The 21,565-nt window shown below is 35.6% G+C and overlaps 1 protein-coding gene across 4 annotated transcripts; it reads left to right on the top strand.

Annotated features, from left to right (window-relative positions):
* Positions 1–508: 508 nt before the first annotated feature.
* kif23 (kinesin family member 23) lies at positions 509–20,781 on the top strand. 4 transcript variants are annotated; one of them, XM_087291575.1, is made up of 24 exons: positions 509–584; positions 1,079–1,145; positions 1,221–1,349; positions 3,890–3,995; positions 4,072–4,208; positions 4,285–4,397; positions 4,477–4,644; positions 7,737–7,781; positions 8,050–8,162; positions 8,257–8,378; positions 11,350–11,452; positions 11,557–11,636; positions 11,717–11,836; positions 11,928–12,087; positions 12,416–12,577; positions 12,663–12,829; positions 13,741–13,914; positions 14,737–14,919; positions 15,160–15,459; positions 15,953–16,186; positions 16,276–16,364; positions 16,445–16,520; positions 20,108–20,178; positions 20,286–20,781. In XM_087291575.1, exons 1-24 carry the CDS (start codon positions 571–573, stop codon positions 20,299–20,301), a joined length of 2,949 nt encoding a protein of 982 aa, XP_087147701.1. In that variant the 5' UTR covers positions 509–570; the 3' UTR covers positions 20,302–20,781.
* Positions 20,782–21,565: the final 784 nt, after the last annotated feature.

The raw sequence follows: 21,565 nt of genomic DNA, 5'->3' as shown, positions 1-21,565 counted from the left end.
CACAAGCAGACAGACACGTATTTTTCGATTTTTGCGTTTTGTTTGTTTTTCTTTATTTTTTATTAATGCTTAAAGAACAAAGTACACAACAATACAAATACAAAAAGAAAGAAAAAAGAGAGCATCAGGGGTGTACAAAATACAAACTAACGTTATAAGACAAACAAATATATTTGTAAGTATGCATACGGGTAAAGGGAAATGTGAGATCACAGGATCTTGAAGGTTTCATGTAAAAATTTGCTGTTTAAATTGATATTACTTTTTCATTCAGTAATTAAAAATCTTATACTCCTTAAGAATATTTTAAATCTTCTTTGTTTTTTTTATTAACAGAGTTCATTGTTTTCCTTTATGTAAGCTCCTGGCTTAAACCGGAATTTGTCAAGCGCCCATTAGGCGGGGCTTAAGGCGGGACATCCGGTCTTCTGAGGAGTGTTTGAGCTCGCTGATTGGTCACATTTGAAAAATCTGTGTCTGATGCGGACGAGGGAACGTTTGAAACTTTGGATTTGTATACGGTCAACAAGAAGGTAACAGCGTCGTGGAATTAAACTAAAACATCTCAGCATGATTAGGCAAGCGTAAGTATTTTATGCCGACTTGTGTTTTAGTTGTGCTAAGTAGATAACCAGTAATTCAAAGTTCGTTTAGTCAGTCTGTTGTTTCATACGGACGTTGAGTGGTGTTCAGCAGGCATTTGTTAACGTTAGCCATCTAGTGTAACTCACCGCCCGTTGCGTTTACTTTAGCGTTAATCGTTTAGAATTAATCCACCGTCTCTGCCTAAGAAGTTTTACTTTATTTATCTACTTTACTATTTGTTTTAGAAGTTTAATAATTTGTTATCTACATTATTATCGATAAACGTCAAACATTATATTTAGTTTCAAATTCCAGATTTAGTTTAACGTTAGATTAAAATTGTATAAGTTATCTACTGATTGTCTCTTTTATAGTGTAACTCTAAAACGTCATTTAACGTTATATTAAGTTAGGACTCTTCATATTTAGTTCGTCTATTTTTATTTTAAGTCGTGTTTACTAACTTGTATGTTGTCTGAATTTATTGTTAAAGGAAGGGCAAGACCCCCCGCCGCCCTCCTCCAAAAAAACCTTCAAACAACCAAAAGGACCCTGTTGGAGTATGTTGTAACTTGTCCTCACATTTAGTTAATCGAAATTGTGATAAATATATTAATTTGAGATCTCTTTGACAGGTGTATTGTCGAGTTCGGCCACTGGGTGCTGAAGATGAGGAATGTTGTATTGAGGTTATAAGTAACACCACCATTCAGTTACATGCTCCTGATGGACTCAAAGCCAACAGGAATGGGGAATTCAAAGAGGTGAGTGGAAGTGTGCCAACCGTTTACTCATAAGAAGTCATTGAGGTAAAGTTGGTTTTATATTCGCACATTTGTTCAGTGACAACTTGTGACATGCTCCCTATAGTGTTTACCTTGGAACTTTAAATATTCGGTCTGAAACCACATTTACCTATGACTTCAAAACAACAATAGCAATATTTACTTGACTGTGAACAGTGCTGTACTTTGATAGTCATTGGCTGCTAACATGATTTCTCTATTTAGAATTTGTAAACACTTTTGTGAAAGTATATTATAAAGGAGGAAGTCAGAATGTGCCAATATAAAACCAACTTTACCTCTATTTAAGAAGCCTATTTTTTTGCATTTCAGGAGGAATTAAAGAGTTCATTTATCTTGCACTCATTTACTCACCCTCGTGTCATTCCAAACCCAGAACACTTTTGTTCATCCTGAAAACATAAATGTAGATATTTTATAATAAAAAAGTGAAGTATTTCTACTCCACTGTTAATGTATTCATGCAAAACTGCTGCTGAAATGTGTCCATATGAACTGAGCAATCTGAAGAGATTAAATTGTACTAGAGCGCGGTATAAAATTTCAGCATTGATATCACAATGCGCAGATTTGAAATAATCGCGTTGCATGATCAACAATGTTGAGTCTAGATTATAATTAACCAGGAGCTACAGTTCAGAATGTGAGATTTGTGGATTTATCACTGTAATGTTTAAATATAATAAAGTGAATGTTAATCAGTTTTTTTTCTGCGACTGTCTGATAATTTCAGGAGAGTTAAAAGCAATCAGGCACAATAAATTATAATGTTTGGAGGTTAAATAAAGATTAATTGTATTGAATTATGTATACAATCGGTTTTAGACTATATAGTGTTTTCTTTTATATTTAATTATTTAATTTGTGTCCCTGACTTCAGTTAGACTCCCTTAGAAATATCATAAATCACTGTTTATTTTACTTATCTATGCTTTTTTTTTTAAACATATTATGCAGATGTAGTCCCTGCAAAATTATTACAATCTTAAAAAATATGAATTATTATTATTATTTCTTCAACCAAGCTGTTCAAGGCATCTTGTGAATTTTTATTCATATCACAATGTATTTTTCAAAATCGTGCAGCCCTAAATTGTATTTTATTATATTGTATTGAATTTTTGGTCATGAACTGCAGCTTGTACAATATCTGTTTGACGAGATTTGTGGTCTGAAGATAATTCATTTTCAGTAAAAATCTTTGCAACACAAGGGATAGTTTTTGCAGTAGTTAAAGGTGCAGTAGGTGATTGTCTTCAGAAACATTTTTTGTTGTGCTGGTTAAAAGTCTCTTTGCATTCCAAAAGTAATGATTAAAGTAAATGATCTAAGGGTATTTTTATACTCTGAGTGAGGCATAAGACGAAAAAAATTTCATCCATTTAAAATTCATTGGCCCCACAATTCCCATAATTCTAATAAGTAGCCCAAACAGTCTGTCAGCAAATGTACATTTGAACATCTGCACACCAATTCATGCAGATCTGCCGTTTACGCGTTAGTGCGCGCCACATTCATTACATGCACAGAAGAGAGAACGATTTATTTATTTATTTTTTAAACAAATGCTAAATCAAAACTTTTTAAAATCCTGAATCAATATTGGAATTACTTTTGCACGTTGGAGGAAGGATGATGCCTTTGCTGAAGTATTTATATTAGACAGGTGATGTTATGTTTTAAAAGTATTTTAGTCACTCAAAGCTGATGTTGACTGTGTTGTTTTTTGAATCGGTTATATGCACAGGAGTGTTGTTTAGTCACATCAATCTTTTGGCGAGACATTTCAGTGGCTGTTCAATTTCATAAGAGACCTTTTACAGCATTGACAATGTTTATTTAGTTTAACAACAACTAAATGGAACTATTCTGCCTAGCCTGTTTACTATGGGGAAATTGGTTTTATATTCACATTGGTTCATTTTTGGTCCCTATATTGTTTACCATGCTACTTTGAATATTCGGTCTGAAATGGCATGCAAATATGGCTTTGTAATGTGTAAGTCCTGCACCCTGCCGGCCAACCACTAATCATACTGTAGTCGCTTTAGGGCAAAGCGTGTGAGAGAGACCAGAGATCTTTCCTTGCATGATGCATGAAATATTGCACATGACAGGTTTTGCTTGCTACACAACTGAAAATGTGCTAGATATAATACAGTTTTTCATTCAGAATTGTAGTATTATAAAGTACTATAATGTTTTCTAACTAGTAAATGACAAGATCTAGTGGATTGTCTACTGTTATCTTTAATGTACGCGTTTGTGATTTCAGGAGGCAGGATAGGGACTGTATTTCAAAGATATTATGCTAACCGGTTAGCAGATTGGCAGATCACCTACTGCACCTTTAACCATTTATTCTCATTATCGTGAATCATTTTTATAAATACCAGTAAAAGCACTGTAAATATTCATACAACATGCAGATTATGTGTCTTGTTTATTCAATCAGATTTGTCTTATCTATTTTTAATCCTCAACTAACTCATTTTCAGACACAATATTCCTTCAAAAAAGTGTTTGGAATTAAAACGACACAGAGGGAATTATTTGAAGATGTTGCTAAACCTCTTGCCCAAGACCTCATTCATGGAAAAAATGGTAAATCCACTGTTCTTGAATAATTATTGTCGTTTAAAAAGTGCTCTGTCTGACAGCAGTTTTCTTTTAAAACTAGGCCTGTTGTTTACCTATGGCGTCACCGGCAGTGGTAAAACTCACACAATGACAGGCTCACCGGGTCAAGGTGGGTTGCTTCCACGCTCTCTCGACATGATCTTCAACAGCATCGGTCCTTACCAGGCCAAGAGATATGTGAGCAGATTCCTCAAGTACTTTTTATTATGTTGTTAAAAAATTGTACTCTTTAGCTAATGCTGTCCTTCATTAGGTTTTCAAGCCTGATGATAAAAATGGCATGGAGGTGCAGAATCAGGTTGATGCACTGTTGGACCGTCAGAAGCGAGACAGTCAGACATCTGTACCAAAGACCCCAAACACAAGGTTTTTTTTCATTTAAAATTTACACATTAGTGCCTAATCTGACTTGAATATAGTGCATTTATCTGATGTTGTTTTGTAGACGAGTTGACCCAGAGTTTGCTGACATGATCAGCCCAGAGGAGGCTTGTAAGGCTGAAGGGGTGGATGAGGACAGCAGCTACAGTGTCTTTGTTTCTTACATTGAGATTTACAACAACTACATCTATGACCTCCTAGAGGAGACCCCCTTTGACCCCATAAAGCCCAAGTAAGCTTAAGTTTGTCCTTTTTGTGTTGATTCATCATAAGAATTTTTTCCCTGTCACTGGGTATCCATTCTCCTTTATCAAGCTTTGTTTAATACTGTGACATTCAATATTCAGTAAGAAAGTGCAGTGCCATATGAATATTATGTTAAAATGTGTTTATGTATATGTAGTAATGTATTGTATGTAATGCTGTGTAATATGTGTTATGCTAACTTGTTGTGGTATTATACATGCATTTTAAATGATAATTTTTGCATGCACATCATTGATTTAAATAGTATAATGAATGTTAATGGATATAAACATTTTAATGTACATTATCATTATCGTGGTTTTACTGTATTTTTGATTAAATGCAACAGTGCATAGCTGCCATAGCAGAATGCATTGAGCAACAATGTTCATGTCCTGTGTATATGCAGAGTAATTTTTTCCCTCAACAGAAAAAAGCAATGTAGATTTCTTTGGCTCTGTTAGCTTTTGTAATTCCCTCCAAGTTTTACAGGCTGTCTGTGGGATCATAAATGACTTAATTTCAAAAACTACATTTTAGGGCCTTAAATTTGATGAAATATTATGTTGTAGATCTTAATTTTAAACAGGTCTTAATTTTACTGTCTCATTGGGAAGTTACCCAATCAGGCCAATCATCAACAATCCATCTAAAAATCATTCAACAAAGTAAAATTTATTAACCAAATTAAGTTTATGTATTTAACTAGAGTTTGACATGCTATGTAAAATATCTGGCTAAGAAACCAGGTTGTCCGCAGGGTCTTAAATTTCAAAAACAAAATCTTAGGCCTTAAAGTCTTAAATTTACTGAAATATTGTGTTGTAGGTCTTAAATCTTTTGTTTTTAATTTTCCTTTGTTCATGTATAGCAATCCAGTCTGGCCAACACCCAGGCAATTACCAACAGTCAATATTAATAAAACTTTTAACTTTTTATTTACTTAGTTCTTTATGTATTTACTGCTGAGTAAGCTGACCAGGGGCCTGTTTCAGTAAGGAGGTTCAAACAACTCTGAGTTTAAACTTGAACTCTGAGTTGATTTACCAAGAGATTAAAAACCTCAGAGTTTTCGGTTTCAGAACAGCTGATCTGAGCTGGGTCAATCAACTTTGAGTAGACCAACTCCGAGTTAAGCGCGCACACCGTGACTATAAAAAGGCATTATCAATGGAGTGCAGATATTACGAGTGACTATGGCAACATCTTAAAAAAAAAGAGATCACCATTTCTTTCTCCGACTGAACTTGATCTGCTCATGCAAAGTTATAGCAAATATAAGTGTATATATTTTAAAAGAAGCAACCATCAGTGAAACAGAGACAGTTAGCGTGGGAAAACAGCTGCTCAAGTCAATGCGTAATTTTTAATTTTAAGTATTTAAACATTCAAGTATAATAAAATAAGTAATGTAATGTGTGTCGTTTATACTTTTTTCTAAACTTTTATACACTTATCAGTTTTAATAGATTTAACAGCGCACTTGTTGTGTGTCTGCCTTTTTATTGATCAAGTGATAGAAGTTTAGAACATTAAGAAGGTAAGCAGTAATAAAATAATTTTTAGACAGAATAATAATCCCATTAATCTAGTAACAGTGCATGTCGAACGTTAAGCTAATTATTTATGAAAAAAAGGACAAGCCTCGTACGTGACTTTGTTCTGTGTGTGACAAAAATGTAGGCAATAGCTGTTTCCATCAAAATATAGGCTATTACATAAATTTGTGCAAAACTGGAATAACCCCTAAAAATAAAGCCGCGTTTTTATCCAAACAGTCGAAGAGAACACAATCGTCACTTCCTGATTAACTTGCACCAAATATCAACAGTAAAAACAGAATTTACTGCGGTAGAAGAAGCTGCGTCAATGATTTTTTTATTTAATTAATGTACTTGCGCCTCAGAATACAATTGACAAACAATGAACACGTGGGGGCGTTTGAAGCCAGACGCGGAGATCTTGACACACTCCAGACGCTCGGAGGTAATTAATAATATACACTAATACTGAAACAGTAAAGGCATTTTAGAATGACTAAAACAACATTTAAAATGTTCTGCAGTGTGCTCAGCCTGATGGTTTGTCCTTTCACACACATTTTCATCATCATCTCTAACAAACCTTTTTTTAATGTACATACTGTAATTTGTTAAGTGCACTTCGTAGTTTATGTACATCTTATCAAATAAAAGTTTAACCTACTCAGTTATGCACATGTTTAATTATGCGTATTTTCAAAAGTTATGTTAATCACGATGTATCGATAAATCGTTTTTATGGGAATCTCCAAAATGAGCTCTAAAATAGGTGTGTGGAAACGTAAGGCTAATGCGAGAAATACACTTCATCTTTAAAAAAGGGGAGGAGACCGACAGAAACTCAGAGTTTAGGGAATAAAACCGGACCTGGTTAGATTCACAGAGTAAGTTACCACAGTAACTGACTCTGAGTTAAAGTTACCTTTCTTTCAGAAACAGGCTTGACTTACCCTGATTTCTTGAGTTTGACAAACCTGCCATTTTGAAACGGAAAACCCAGAGTTTCTCTCATTTCAGGGTTAAAATACTCTGAGTTTTCACTTAACCTCTTTTCTGAAACAGGCCCCTGGTCTGACTTGTGCATACATTTATTTGTATTTATTCTTTTTAAACCTTTACATTATTATTTTTTTTTTTAAGAAAAGTTTAAATAGTATGTTTTAACACAATGTAATACAATGTATATATTTATAGTATTATAAAAAGTTAGCCCTGAATGAGTCTAAAATTTTATAATGGTCTTAAAAATGTCTTGGTCTTAAATTTAACCTGCTGAAACCTGCAAAATCCCTGGAAATTACTAAATTTTTATTTTTAAATTTTTTTATTTTTTGGATGGGATAATTAAAAAAACTAGTTTCCTCTCCCATTAGACGTATTGCTGACTTTTTTGCCCTGTCTGAAATTTCATTCATAATGGTCTTAAATTTGACTTAGATTTGACTAAATTTGTCCCCTTTCTATTTTAACATTTTAAAAATAAATCATATTTATTAATGTGTAGTTTGTAGATAAATCTATTTTGTTTTTCTGTTAGGTGGAATGGTGCAGGCACACCTGTGCGAAACATCACTGAGTTCATGTACGTGGCCAGTAGAATCCATTCATAGATGGACTTGCTGCCTTTTGCTAATGATATTTTTTCCTTTGTGTAGTTACTGTATGCGTCCTGTCTTTTGCTTTCAAGTGCATCTAGGGCGTCTGTTTGCTTTTGTCTTGGCTGTTTGTCTTGTGCTTTTGTTTTACTTGCTGCTCAGTGTCCATGCAGAGCCTGCGCTTTATGGCAGAGCAGCACGTTTTCCCACTGTGATTGTTAAAGAAAAAACGTTATGCTGCATTTCACATTTCAGACCACCCCAATCCAAAATACTGCGTGAAGATCAAAATCACAACATGTATGTGGCCGGGTGCACGGAGGTTGAGGTCAAGTCAACAGAGGAAGCTTTTGAAGTCTTTTGGCGAGGTAAGCTTGTGTATATGTAGAAATTTCTCTCAGGGAGTTTGTTTGTGGCAAGCATGCTAAGCCATTGTTTGAAATCTTTTGTTTTCTGAAAAAGGTCAGAAGAAGCGTAGGATTGCAAACACGCAATTGAACCGTGAGTCCAGCCGCTCTCACAGTGTGTTCATTGTTAAATTGGCACAAGCACCACTGGATGCAGATGGAGACAATGTGCTTCAGGTCAGTACGAACTCTTAAGGATTGTGTTTAAGAATGAAGTATTGGTTAAAACGTATTTACTGTGGTTAATTAAAATTTTTTTTTTTAAATATCCTAAGACTCAAACCGCTTTTCATATACCTGTCAAGGGAGCATTATTATTATTGTTGTTGTTGTTGTTGTTGTTGTTATTATTATTATTATTATTATTATTATTATTTGTATTATTATTATTAATATTAGTAGTAGTAGTAGTAATTATAACAACAACAAAATGAACCTATGTCTGGTTTTACAATTGTAATGTTGCAAATATGGTCTTAATGTGGATTGAATGAGAAATTTGTTGGTATTTTGGCACCCCCTAGTGAGCAACAATGATTTAGCAGTTGCACAGTCAGATCCTCTTATTACAGTGACTGACCATGTTTAATAATCACTTGGAAACTGACATCTGTAATTTGTTTGTCAATGCTGAAAAATTAGAATGAATATAATAATTTGTTTATTTTAATTACTACTTAGGTTGGTTTTAGGGCTGCACAATGTTGTTTTAGCATCTATATCGGAATGTGTGATTCTGCAATCGTCACATTGCAGGATGTCAAGCAATTTCAATGGAGTTTAAACCATTTGCACACAGGAAACATCAAAGTTTGCCACTAACAAAGATTAATTGTTTAATAGCAAAAACTATAGTTCTGTACCTCAATACCATTAGACTCCACCTGAAAGCACAAAGCATTGTTTATTTAATGCTTTGTTCTTTTAATTTTTTAAAATGTTTTTTTTATATTTATTATTATTATTTTTTATTTACTTTTTTCACTTTGTACATTTTATGCTAGTTCACTCCCCTAAAAATCATTCCAATTATTGTATAATTCTTTCTAACAATATTTTTTACAATGAATATTGCAAGAAAAAAAGAGACTAAATATTTTTCCAATATCTTGCAGTTAGGGCTGATTTTTTTTGATTAATTCGAATTTACATTTTAAGACGATTTAATTTTGAATCAAATCGAGAAATTGCGATTTTAAAAAAAAAAAAAATAAAAAATAAAAAAATATATATATATATATATATAATACATTATAATGGCAGCAATGCGCTTTGGTTCATTCTATGTATGAAGCAGGAAGCACACCAGAAGCGCCTCTCGGCGACGCGCCGCACAGCACCACGCAGCGCCATGGATTTTAGGATTCTAAACAGGTTTCTATACACACACCGGCGCCGCCCAACCACGATTCACGAAGCAGTTCATATTTCAGCCGGCCCACAGAGCGCCATCTGATTAGTTTCATGTTAAATATCATGTGAATGTGCGCGTTTGGTGTGTGATAGTTTAAACTGTCATGTCCGCGCTGTGTCGCGGCGCTTCTGGTGTGCGACCTGCTTGACTGCCTGTTAAAGCGTGAAGTCATGTAGGATTTTACTTGTTGCACGTCTGTGTGGATTGTCAAGACATTCCCTCATCAAGCCGATAAACTCGATCTCAACATGTATTGAAGGACGTAAAAGCCTGCCATCTGAAAAACCACGCCGATCTTTTGGTTTGAACACGAGTAGAGGTGAGGGACTGTAACAGTGAAAATGAAAGTACCCTCCCCATGACGTCATTTAGCGGACCTAGTTGAAAACCAGACAGATCAGGCAGCATAATAGAGTGGAGCATAGCGCATAAAATGGTCGGTATTTAAAAGGGGAAAAAGGAAAAATAGATTAAATATATTATTTTATATTGGACACACATCTGGTGCTTGTATTGGCTCCTGCTATACGTCCACCACTTCACAGATTGGGTTAAATTAGGCTTTACAGTTTCCATGTTCAGTCCTTTTCTTCCACTGTATCTTTTTAAGAAAAAGGCAGCAGCTTTACAACCTGTCATTCAATCAGAAGACTGTCAAAGCCGAGCTGACAGCCAATCTCTCCTAGGCTAAGCAAAACTTTCAAAAAACACCACTGTATTCCTGCAAGTGCAATATTTACACAAATATTTCTGATTCAAATATTCAGCAACGCTATTTAACTCGTGAATTTGTTTTACATTTATTTACACCTTGACCGATATTTTTTTTTTTTTTTTTTTTGACATGCCCATTAAAAATACAATGTTCCTTAACCAGATGGTTTTTCAAGTTACTTTCAGTCATGTTGTTGTAATGTTTTGAGAAGACTAGTTACACAATAAAAAAAGTTACACAATAAAAAAAAAATCGAAATCGTGAATCGGTCAAACTTTATAAAAAACCTAGATTTTTTTTTTTAGCTAAATCGCCCAGTCCGACTGTGTGGTATTGGAAAGATCTGACCAATTTATTTTGTTTTTCAGCATATGTTAGACACATTTATGTATTAATTTTGAGGGATTAGGATGATTCTGTAGGGGAGTGAATCAAACAAAGTGTAATGAATTAGAAGCATAGATGCGCACAATTGAGCAAAGTTAAAAGTGAAATAGACTTCATAGTTTTTAAGTAAACTTTAAAGTAAAACGGTAACATCTTGACGGTACAAGTAATCCAACAAAATTAAACTTAATTAATGTTACAAATTGTAACATTTATTGTGCCTGTAACTCTCAGGCCTTAAATATGTGCAAATAAAAAACTAACTTTTACTTTTATTATAGTTTAACACAGCAGTGACTCCACAAATCACATGACTTCTGAACTGTGGCTCCCTGACAAATAACATTGCACATCATGCGATGACACTTGTGGATGCTGAAACCATATATTATGCAGCCCTGCTTTAATATCCCACGTTCAATTCCTAAGCTGTTTGTTAAATCCAATAACCCACATTTCAGAAGACCCTTATCTTGAGTTTGCAATGACATTAGGGTGTGTAATAGATTATTTTCTTGTGTAAACTATCACTTGAAATGTAGAAAATAGTGGTACTGCATGGTAAACTTAGGTACTGTGATATAACCGTTGTACCACTGACAACGCTAAACTTTTAATTTTCCCATGTTCAGGATAAGAATCAGGTGAACGTGAGCCAGTTGTGTCTAGTGGATCTAGCTGGTAGTGAACGCACTAGCAGAACCCGAGCAGAGGGCAACAGACTACGTGAAGCAGGTCAGCAAATAGCACTGCAAACCGCATTACTGACCTCAGGATTTCAGGCATGAGTTTTATGAAAGAACATATGAACACCATATGGGTTTATTTTTACCTCACAGGCAACATTAATCAATCTTTAATGACTCTGCGCACGTGTATTGAGGTACTGCGGGAGAACCAGATGTGTGGCACCAACAAGGTATGTGAATTTCCACAACCTTTAATCATTTAAAAATGTTAGTTCAGCGACGTCAATTCACTGTTTACCTGTGTCTTCAGATGGTTCCCTACAGAGACTCCAAAGTGACCCATCTATTCAAAAACTACTTTGATGGAGAGGGCAAAGTGAGAATGGTGGTGTGTGTAAATCCAAAAGCTGATGATTATGAGGAGACGCTGGTAAGCAATGTCAACCAGTCAGAATTTAGTTCCTATTAAGATGTGAACTAGTTTCATGGTAGTTTTTTTTCTTTTCTTTTGTTTTGTAAAGCTGGTGATGCGCTTTGCTGAGATGACTCAGGAGGTGGAAGTGGCCCGGCCTGTTGACAGACCTATCTGTGGCTTTGCTGCTGGTCGCCGACAGAGAAACCAGGCCTTCAAAGAGGAGCTGACCCGCAGGCTAGAAGAGCGTGGTGGTCCTGTAGATGGAGGTATTGTCTGAGTGTCTTTGAATTTACACATTGTCATATGAGAGAACCATCAGAAGTGTGCAGTTCTGGTAACACTCAGAGATGATTGCAGGGTAAAGGGTTAAGGAAGTAAATGAACTAATAGTTATTACCATGATTCCCCAGTTGATTCGTTGCTTCAATAATAGCAAACTCTTTCTAAAATGTTTTGTTTAAAAATGTAAATGATGCATTGTTTTACTGAAAATGTGCTAAGTTGCACATGTTTCTTACACAATCTGATCAAGTCTGGTGCGTGCGTGCGTGCGTGCGTGCGTGCGTGCGTGTGTGTACACGTTTGTTTTTACAGATTGTCCAACAGTATTAAATCAGTTACTTCAGGCATTTCCTCCACTTCCTCCCTGTGAGATCTCTGGCCCTAATGATGACGTCACTCTACCCAGACTCATTGAGGCCTTGGAGAAGAGACACAAGATTCGACAGATGATGATTGAGGAGTACAATAAAACTGGTAAAGTCTTCATTTTACTTGGAACAGTTTTAAGTGGTCTCTTATATGCAACATTTATTCCAAATTTCTGACCATAATGTTTCAGCCACCATGCTGAAGTCTGTTCTTCAAGAGCAGGACGGCAACATTCTCTCCAAGGAGAACGTCATCCAAGAGCAGCGTGGCAAACTTGGAGAAAAAGACAAAATGCTCCAAAACCAGAAGAACGAGATTGATCGCCTGGAAAAGAAATCCAAGATGCTGGAATACAAGGTATTTGCACAATTTAGTCGTGCTTTAAAAAATATCTTTAATTTGACAAGCACTCATTAAATGAGTAAAAAGATCTGTGTAATGTCTGTAAACATTACTAAAATTGTTCTAGGAAAGTCAGTTTCTACAAATGCAGACAAACTCATAAGAAATGTTTGACCATTAAATCAGCATTATAGGGTGTCTGCGGGACCTTTAAGTATTAAAGTCTTAAATTTCAAAACAAAAGTTTGTCCTTTACAATTACAGAAACAATGTTTTATAAGTCTTACATTATTTTAAATGGCTCCTAATTTTTAAAGTTGTTGAGGTAATGTTATCCAATCAGGCCGACACCTATCCAATCACCAATAATCTATCTAAATTTGTATATAACGTCATTATTATTTTTTTTATTGCAAAGAGATGATTATTTCACAACAGCTGTTAATTTTACAGCAAATTTTTGTAATTAAATTCTCTTATCAGAAAAAGAAAACTTAAACTTTTACAAAATTCTTCTTTATAATAATAGAAATATATCCCTTTACATATTATTCCATTTACACACAACTATTTACAGAAGAAAATATGAGTGGTCATAATATTTATAATGAAACTTAAGGTTTTAAAACAGCAATGCATTTAAGTGTATAGTAGTTATACTCAATTCATTTGGACCAAAAGCAAATCTTATGTAATTTTCTTCATAATAAATATACATTTAACACATTAACATATGTGGTTAAGAAATGACTACATTTGTTTTTTCCAATTTTATTGATCCAACCGGGCCAAAAGTCCTTAATGTTTAGCCCCGAATTTGTATTTGATCAAATAAATTTGTTGCAACAAAGCTCGACTAAAATAGTTGTAGATGGGTCCCTTCAATGTATCTGCAATGTTTGTTTATTTTTCGTTACTGTTTGCAGATTGACATCCTGCAGAAAACCACCAACATCTATGAGGAGGACAAGAGGTCTCTGCAAAATGAACTGGAGAGCAGAGAACAGAGGCTACAAAGGGAAATGTCTGAGAAAAGACGCATAGAGGCTCGCATGCAGGGCATGGTCTCTGACACCAAGCTCAAGTGGGAGAAGGAGTGTGTGAGTGTTAAAACAAAACAGCCTTTCCCAAAGGGTTCCTATAGCTCATTGAATTTCTGGCATATCATAGCATTTTAAAAGGCCTGTTGCAGACATTTTAAGTCAGGGCATTTATATACTGTCCAAGTCGCCCCCCGTAAAATGTACAGAGAAAACTTGATCACTTCGATTCATGTCTAATATGCTGGTATGCAATTTTTTTTTCCACTGCAGTTTTATTCCTTTCCCATGTCAACCAGCAATCAAATGCAGTCACCAAACTACCTGTTAAAATATTGTCTGTGGCTGTTTTTTTTTTTTGTCTGCTCATTTCTCAATTAGACCCTACTGAATATTGCAGAAAAAAAGGGATTATTGCAGCCTAAAATTATGTATTTATAGTCAACAACCTTTATAAAAAAATGCAGCAATATTTTTGCATTTCTTTTTTTTTGATGTAAAAAAAAAAATACTTTCCACATTGTTTTTTTTTTTTTTTTTTTTGGCCTCAAGAACAGGTTGTCTTAATTGTGTGTTTTCTTGTTAATTTGTATAAAGGAACACTGATAAACTAAGTGAAACCTCTAAACCATGTAAAGCCTACTTGCATACAACTCGATACATGAGTCTCTCCAAAAAATCTTGTTGATTTTAAAAATGTTAGCAATCAACACAATAAATATTCATTATATTTACAAAAAAATTATATTTATTAATTCTAGGTTATGGAAAGTCAGCTTTTATGACAGTGAATCTCAGAAAAAAAAAATCAGGGAACTTGATGTGTGGCTTAGAGTGGGAAATTTAATTTGGTACCTGTGTAATGTTGGTTTTTCTGCGTAGGAGAGGAGGGTAAACGCCAAGCAGCTGGAAATGCAGAATAAGCTGTGGGTGAAGGATGAGAAACTCAAACAGCTCAAAGCTATCGTGACCGAAGGGAAGACCGAGAACCGACAACCCCAGCGGCCCTCCAGAGAAAAGGACAAAGTGCCCCCTAAGAGATCTGCTTCCCCGTCACCTGCTCCTGTACGTTTAACTGACATGCGTTTCTAGACTGCTTGATTCTAAGATTTATGCCTAACCTAATCCAAAAACCTCATCTATGTTTGTCCATGCATGGTCTGCTGTGCATTTTGCGTGTGTAAGAATAATTGACTTCTGCACTTTCCACAGATTTCTCACCTGTTTTTAAATGCTGTTTTTAATGTACTGATGTGTGTGTTGCATGCAAAAACCATGTGTGAACTAATCTCCTGTCACTTGCAGTCTTCCTACAATGGCTCTCAATCGTCCCTCTCCTCTCTGGAGCCTATATATAACTTCTCTCAGACGGTCAGGCCAGATACTCACTTCCCCAGAGCAGGCAGTGTATCTGTGGCCTCTTGCATCTCTGAGTGGGAGCAGGGTGTCCCGCAGTCTCGCAGGCAGGGTAGCCAGTCGCCTCCAGACTGTAGGAACAGAACTCAGGGTCTTCCCGACAGTCTTAGCAGGAGGAGAGGCAGGTGTTGGGCCAGAGAGGTGCCTGTCCAGCCAGCAGATGTAGATCTAGAGGAAACGGGTCACTGGGTCAGTGGAATATCTTGCTGTAGCTGTAGGTAGTGCTTCATCAAGACACTAACATAGGCCTGTCGTAGCCTAATATAGACCTTTTGATCTGATTCTCAGCTCCACCCAAATCTGCTGAAGAACTGTATGTAAAATATGACCTTCATGTGCTGCTTATTTTTAAAGATGTGATGGCTTTGTATTGCACTTTTTAGACAAATAAATTTGAGTGTTCATCTTCTCAATGTCATCCATTACTCTTGAGCATTCTTTAATTTGTCTAAAGCCTCGCCTCTAAAAGGCAAGTAAATGCCTTGATTCTTGCAACCTAAAAACAATTCTTTCCTGAAAGTAGATTTGTGTTGAACTGTTTTAATCTTCAGCTTTATTTCTGTCTTTTTAACAGCTTGGCATGTTTAGTTTGTGCTTTTGTTGATTGACTAACAAACTAACGGTTCATCATGCTTGAGGCCTGCGCTCTTTCTCTTACTGTGCTTGTGTTTGAATTAAATAGACTGGGCCGCCGGTCCGGCCTCTACACAGACGCTCGCACTCCGCAGGTGGGGAGAGGTGGGTTGATCACAAACCTACCACTAACGTGGACCTGGATACAGTCATGCAACCAAACATCCCCAATGCCATCAAAGTGAACGCTCCCAACGAGAAAGCTCTGTCCAAGTGTGACAAGTATGTTCTGACACATCAGGAGGTGGCATCAGATGGAGAGATTCAGACCAAGCTAATCAAGGTAGATCTGCTTTATTTATTTGTATGCTATTACTTGGTCTCATTTCTTTTTGGTTTTGAGATGAAATTCTAATCTTGTTCTTTTAATAGGGTGAAGTGTTCAAAACTAGAGGTGGAGGACAGTCTGTTCAGTTCACGGATATTGAAACACTCAAGCAGGAAACGCCTGTTGCGGCCAGGTGACTTGCCATGCTTGAATTATATTGGTAGCAACGTGAATGAATATTGGTCTCATGATTGTTTTGCTGTTTAATTGTAGCCGTAAGAGGCGCTCATCAGAGTCTGGCCCAGACAGTGAGCCTATGGAAGGAAACTGGACTGATGTGGAGACCAGGGTAAGATTCTCAAGTACACCTGTCATACACCTGTCTCACAGTACTCCATTTGATGGTACAGGCACTGGACAAGATTTCTCCAAACTTTGTGGTCAATGAAATCATTTTATTTTTCCCTTTAAGATTTTTGATTATAGGGCTGAATAGTGTATTGCGAAACTATCCTGATAATGGTATATGCAATATCCAACTTGAAAAGAAGTGTATTTAATTGAATACATATTATGTGCTAAGAATTTGTGCATGTGTGCCATACATAGGTTGTTTATCAGATATCTAACCAATCAGATGGGGCTTTTGCTATCTTTATCTCCACCTCTCCAGTAGGTTCTGTTAGCTGAACCTAGAGCTGAAAATAAATATTAATGCCGGGAAAACGGCCAATAAGAATCAGAATTTCCAGGAAGATTTTTAGTCATTTGTGGTGTTTTACAGTCGATTTGAATTATTTATTATTAATTTTTAATTGGGTGAGAAAAACATCTATTGCATTTATATTTGTGTGTGTATACACAATTTTGAGTGATGTAAACAATAACAATGGTCCAAATGTGTTTCCTGTTTTACATTTTTAATTTCTATAGCTTCTGAGAACCCCCAAAATTCCAAATATTGATAAATAATCCTATAGCAGTACATCCTCTGTAAAGTTTTTATTAAGTTGCCTCTTGTTATAGTTATGAAATAGTTTGACAACAACCAGGAAATTTTCATCGGCCAATAAAACATAGGCCAGTGTGTGTCCATTGTTTTTGCTGTTTTGAGTAGTTCCTTTTTAGTCTCCATTTCATGTCTGACTGTAAAATAGCACCTTAGTTCAGTGCTCACACCTTTTGGATGAAGTATTAAAATGTAATTCTAAGGGCATATTTCTGTAGTAGCAAAAATCTGGGGGTGTGTTTACATTATGGGTGTATTCTGTAAACAACTATTCTGTTGGATCCTTGCTTATGTGCCAAAAGCAGAGTCTACTTTTGGCTTTAACAGGGTTTTTCCTGCCTCAATATGAGTCAGAGGTGGTATCCTGGTCATTAATTATTTTGCTAGTTGAAGAACTCATTCAAGTAAAATATCTTATCTTAAAAAGGCTAACATTAAATATATGACCAGTACAACTCGTGATTTGTTAATCTGTTTTTGTACAATGTGGTACAAAGTTAGTTTGAAGTGAACCACTCCAATAATTCTCTATGCTGCAAAAGCACCATCTTTGTATATCAATGGTACTTGATGGATCCTGATTGAGAATGTTGTATATACCAATTCAATGTGGTCATGCCATTGGCCCGTGTACATTTCCTGCTTGTTATAAAACAATTTTATAAGTGTAACAAGAGGCAATTCAATCATAACTTAATGTTAAAACGGCTATCATAACATTTATCAATATATGGCTCTTTTTAGATTCTTGGAAGCTATAGAAATTAAAAATGTAAAACAGGAAATGCATTGAGACCATTGTTTTTGTTTACATCCCTCAAAATGGTCTATAGGTGCAGTTGATGAGAATGTATCTGATTGGAAGTTTGGTTTTAAAAGTCAGTGCGCTTATAAATTCGTTATATTACAATTCACTTATAAAAGCGAAATTGATGAAAGCATTCAAAACTGCATGAACTGCTCTGCATCTGCTTTTACTCTGTTACTACTCTGATCACTTTCTGCTGTAAATCAAGCCAAATAAACTGCAATTGAAAATGAAAGAGATGAGGTGAGATAATAGACATTATTATTGCCCTGCCATCTCTTCTGTAACATTATTGATGCTACCAATGAGAGGAACATCTGCTGACCTAAAAAGTCTCGTTAGTGATTTTATTTACCATTCATTAAAAATCAAACACTACCTGCTATTTAGCCACTGGTTATATTCCTTGAGCTGTGTTCAAGCACATCATTTAGGCCCAGATATACACAAACATCTATCAGTGAAATCGTTATCACTTTCGCTTTTATAAGCGCACTTACTTTCTAAACCAGGGCTCTCAAACTCCTGACGATAGTTTGTGGCCCCCGCCTTAATTTGAAAGTTTAATGTCAGTTCGGCCCGTGAGTTTGATATGTATGGAAATTAACTGTGTTGTGTGCGGAGCTGAACAAACCTACCAATCACCGTATGGTATATGGCTTTCGGAGGCGGGACATCGGCTGGCCTTAATGCAAGCTGAGAAACATTAGTGAAAGTTATGGCAGTGTTGCCATGGAGTTTTCTCTCCCCTGCCTGGTTGGCTGCCTCGTTTCTATTGGGCACACGTGGACATCCGTCCCAGCAAGCTTCATTCACAACACTTCAAAAAAAGTTCAAGTTGCTTGCTACCCAGCGGGGCGTTATACATATATAAATGTACAGTTGAAACCAGAAGTTTACATACACTCTAAAACAAAAGAGCATAACATAAAAAAAATGTCTGATGGCAAATTATACTAAACGTTTGCTATTTTAGGTCTGTAAGGATTACCTAAATGATTTAAATTTGCTAAATGCCAGAACATTGAGAATTTTATTTATTTATTTATTTTATTTTTTGAGAATAATTTTTTTATTAATTTCTGGACAGTCAAAAGTTTACAAACATTTCATTGGTAATTTTTTTGCTTTTCTCTTTAAACTGAATAACTTTAGTCAAATATTTTGGATATCCTTCCACAAGCTTCTCACAATAGTTTGAAGGAATTTAGGCCCATTTCTCCTGACAGAATTGGTGTAACTGAGTCAGACTTGTTGGCTGTCTTGCTTGCACAAGCTTTTTCAACTCTGCCCACAAATCTTCTATAGGATTGAGATCAGGGCTTTGTGCTGGCAACTCCAAAACATCCACTCTGTTGTCCTTAAGGCATATTTTAACTGGTTTGGCAGTATGCTTAGGGTCATGGTCTGTTTGAAAGACTCATTTGTGGGCATGTTTTAATTTCCTGGCTGATGTCTTGATGTTGCTTCAGTATTTCTACATGATGTTCTTTCTTCATGATGCCATCTATGCTGTGAAGTCAGCAAGCTTATTTTCATTTTGTCAAAAACGCAAGTAAATCCGATAATGAGTCTATCAATCCTACCAATTCAAATTGAGTGGATCACCTCATACTAATTTTGTACCACTTCACCTTTTCACAAAAATCATGGTTACTGACAGACCACGAGATGCACTGGTCATATATTTAATGTTAGCCTTTTTACTTGATTTTACTTGATAAGATTTTACTTGATAGCGTTACAATGAAATGTGTTTGCTTCAACTAGCGAAAGAATTAGTGATTGGGATACCACCTTTGACTCATATTGAAGCAGGAAAAACCCTGCTAAAGGCAAAAGTATACTCGACATCTGGCGCATATGCAAGGGTCCAACAGAATAGTTGTTTACATAATACACCCTTAATGTAAACACCCAACTATAGAAAAATATGCCCCTTGACTGTTATGTTTAGTTTGTCCCAGAGGCTTTAAAGGTGTCTTTTCTTTTTGGTATTTACAAACTGGTTTTTAAACCCCATTTGCACACCATTAAAATATTGCAGTTGGTAATTTGTATGTCTATGGCCATTGCATAGAGGTTGTTTCTTAACCTCTCTCTTGCCTTTATTGTGTAGTGCTCTGTGGCGGTGGAGATGAGAGCTGGCTCAAATCTTGGACCTGGATACCAGCATCACGGCTATACAAAGTAAGATTTTCATTTACATGGTTTCTTGTTCTCCGTTAGGTAAAGAGCATATTTGAAGTTTAATATTATTCCCCCCCCCCATCTTTTTTATTTTTGTTTTTTTGTAGGCGCAGAAAACCTTGAGTGTGCTCTAGTATTGCCATCACAGCAGAGTCCTTTCCTCTCGAAGCCTCTCATCACTGTGTGCAATAGCAAATTCACTTTATAATATTTAACTTTTTAAAATGCTTTTTTATGTAAAAATCTTTTTATAGAAGTCAAAACAGGTTCACCAAAGCTGTTTTTATACTGCATATTCTACCGGGGTGTTGCCATGAAAAATTCACCTGAAGTGTGGGTGTTAAGTGTTACAAATGTTTGGTTTTCTAACTGTCTTTTAGACACATTAGGTATTTTCGTGTATCATTTTTATATATATGTTTGTGTATACTCTTGCGTACAGGCAGTTAAGACAATCGAAACATTTGAAGGTGTTTAACCAACCTTTAGCAATAGTCGTTCTTATGACTTCTACAGGCAGCACCCTGAGAAAGCACTGTTTTCATGTAGTTTCACCTGTATGATACTGCTGCACACAACTGTCAATAAACAGCATTTGATTTATGCTTGTTTCATTTTGCACTTGTGCTGGTTTTCATTGTCATCTTTCTGTTATATTGGAGAGAGTCTGATACTTAGCAGTAGATGGCAGCAGTGTTTAAACTATTGAGCTTAAGAGTTTGAATTCCTGCCCTGGATGGTGTTTATTGCATGTAGTCAATGCGGGATGCTTCAAATATGAGACCTAGAATTTTTGTCATCATGCTGTAATTGCTGGTTTATATATGAAGTGTAAAAACCATGATTTCATCAGATACACAATTCTGCGCTGTCTTGGCGAAATGTTTTAATGTCCTTTCCATAACAATTTAATAATTCAATTTCAATAAGTGAACTTTCAAGGGAAAAAAAATTCAGCCAGTATTATGGAGTAATTGATGTTAGTTGATGAATTGTTAGTGATTTAGGAGGTTACTTTTTTTCTGAAGAGAAATGAAATGCACTTAAAGGATTATCACGGTAATACAAGCATTCAGTTACAACAATTTAGAATGTTAAAGGATGGATGATTAGATTGAAGTAATGTAAAAAATATTTTTGTACTTTTTGCTTCAGCAAAATGTCCACAGCATGTCAATAATGATTTAGAAAGTTTGATTAAGAATTCCGTTATTAGATTATAAAATCATATTTGCTAAACTCCTCAAATCTAATTTGGGGTCACTGTAAAAGCCTCGATTCACACAATTCAAGTATGTGTGCCAATGTCATGCTTTTTGCTGAAATGCATTGCTGTTGTTTGTACAAGTGACATGATTATCACAGAAACTTGAACCGTTTTTGATGA

Source organism: Danio rerio, chromosome 18 (genome assembly GCF_052040795.2).
Source record: "Danio rerio strain M-AB ecotype USA chromosome 18, GRCz13ab, whole genome shotgun sequence".
NCBI classification, from domain to species: domain Eukaryota; kingdom Metazoa; phylum Chordata; class Actinopteri; order Cypriniformes; family Danionidae; genus Danio; species Danio rerio.
The sequence above is the reverse complement of the archived record's forward strand: the minus strand, read 5'-3'. Positions and strand labels throughout refer to the sequence as shown.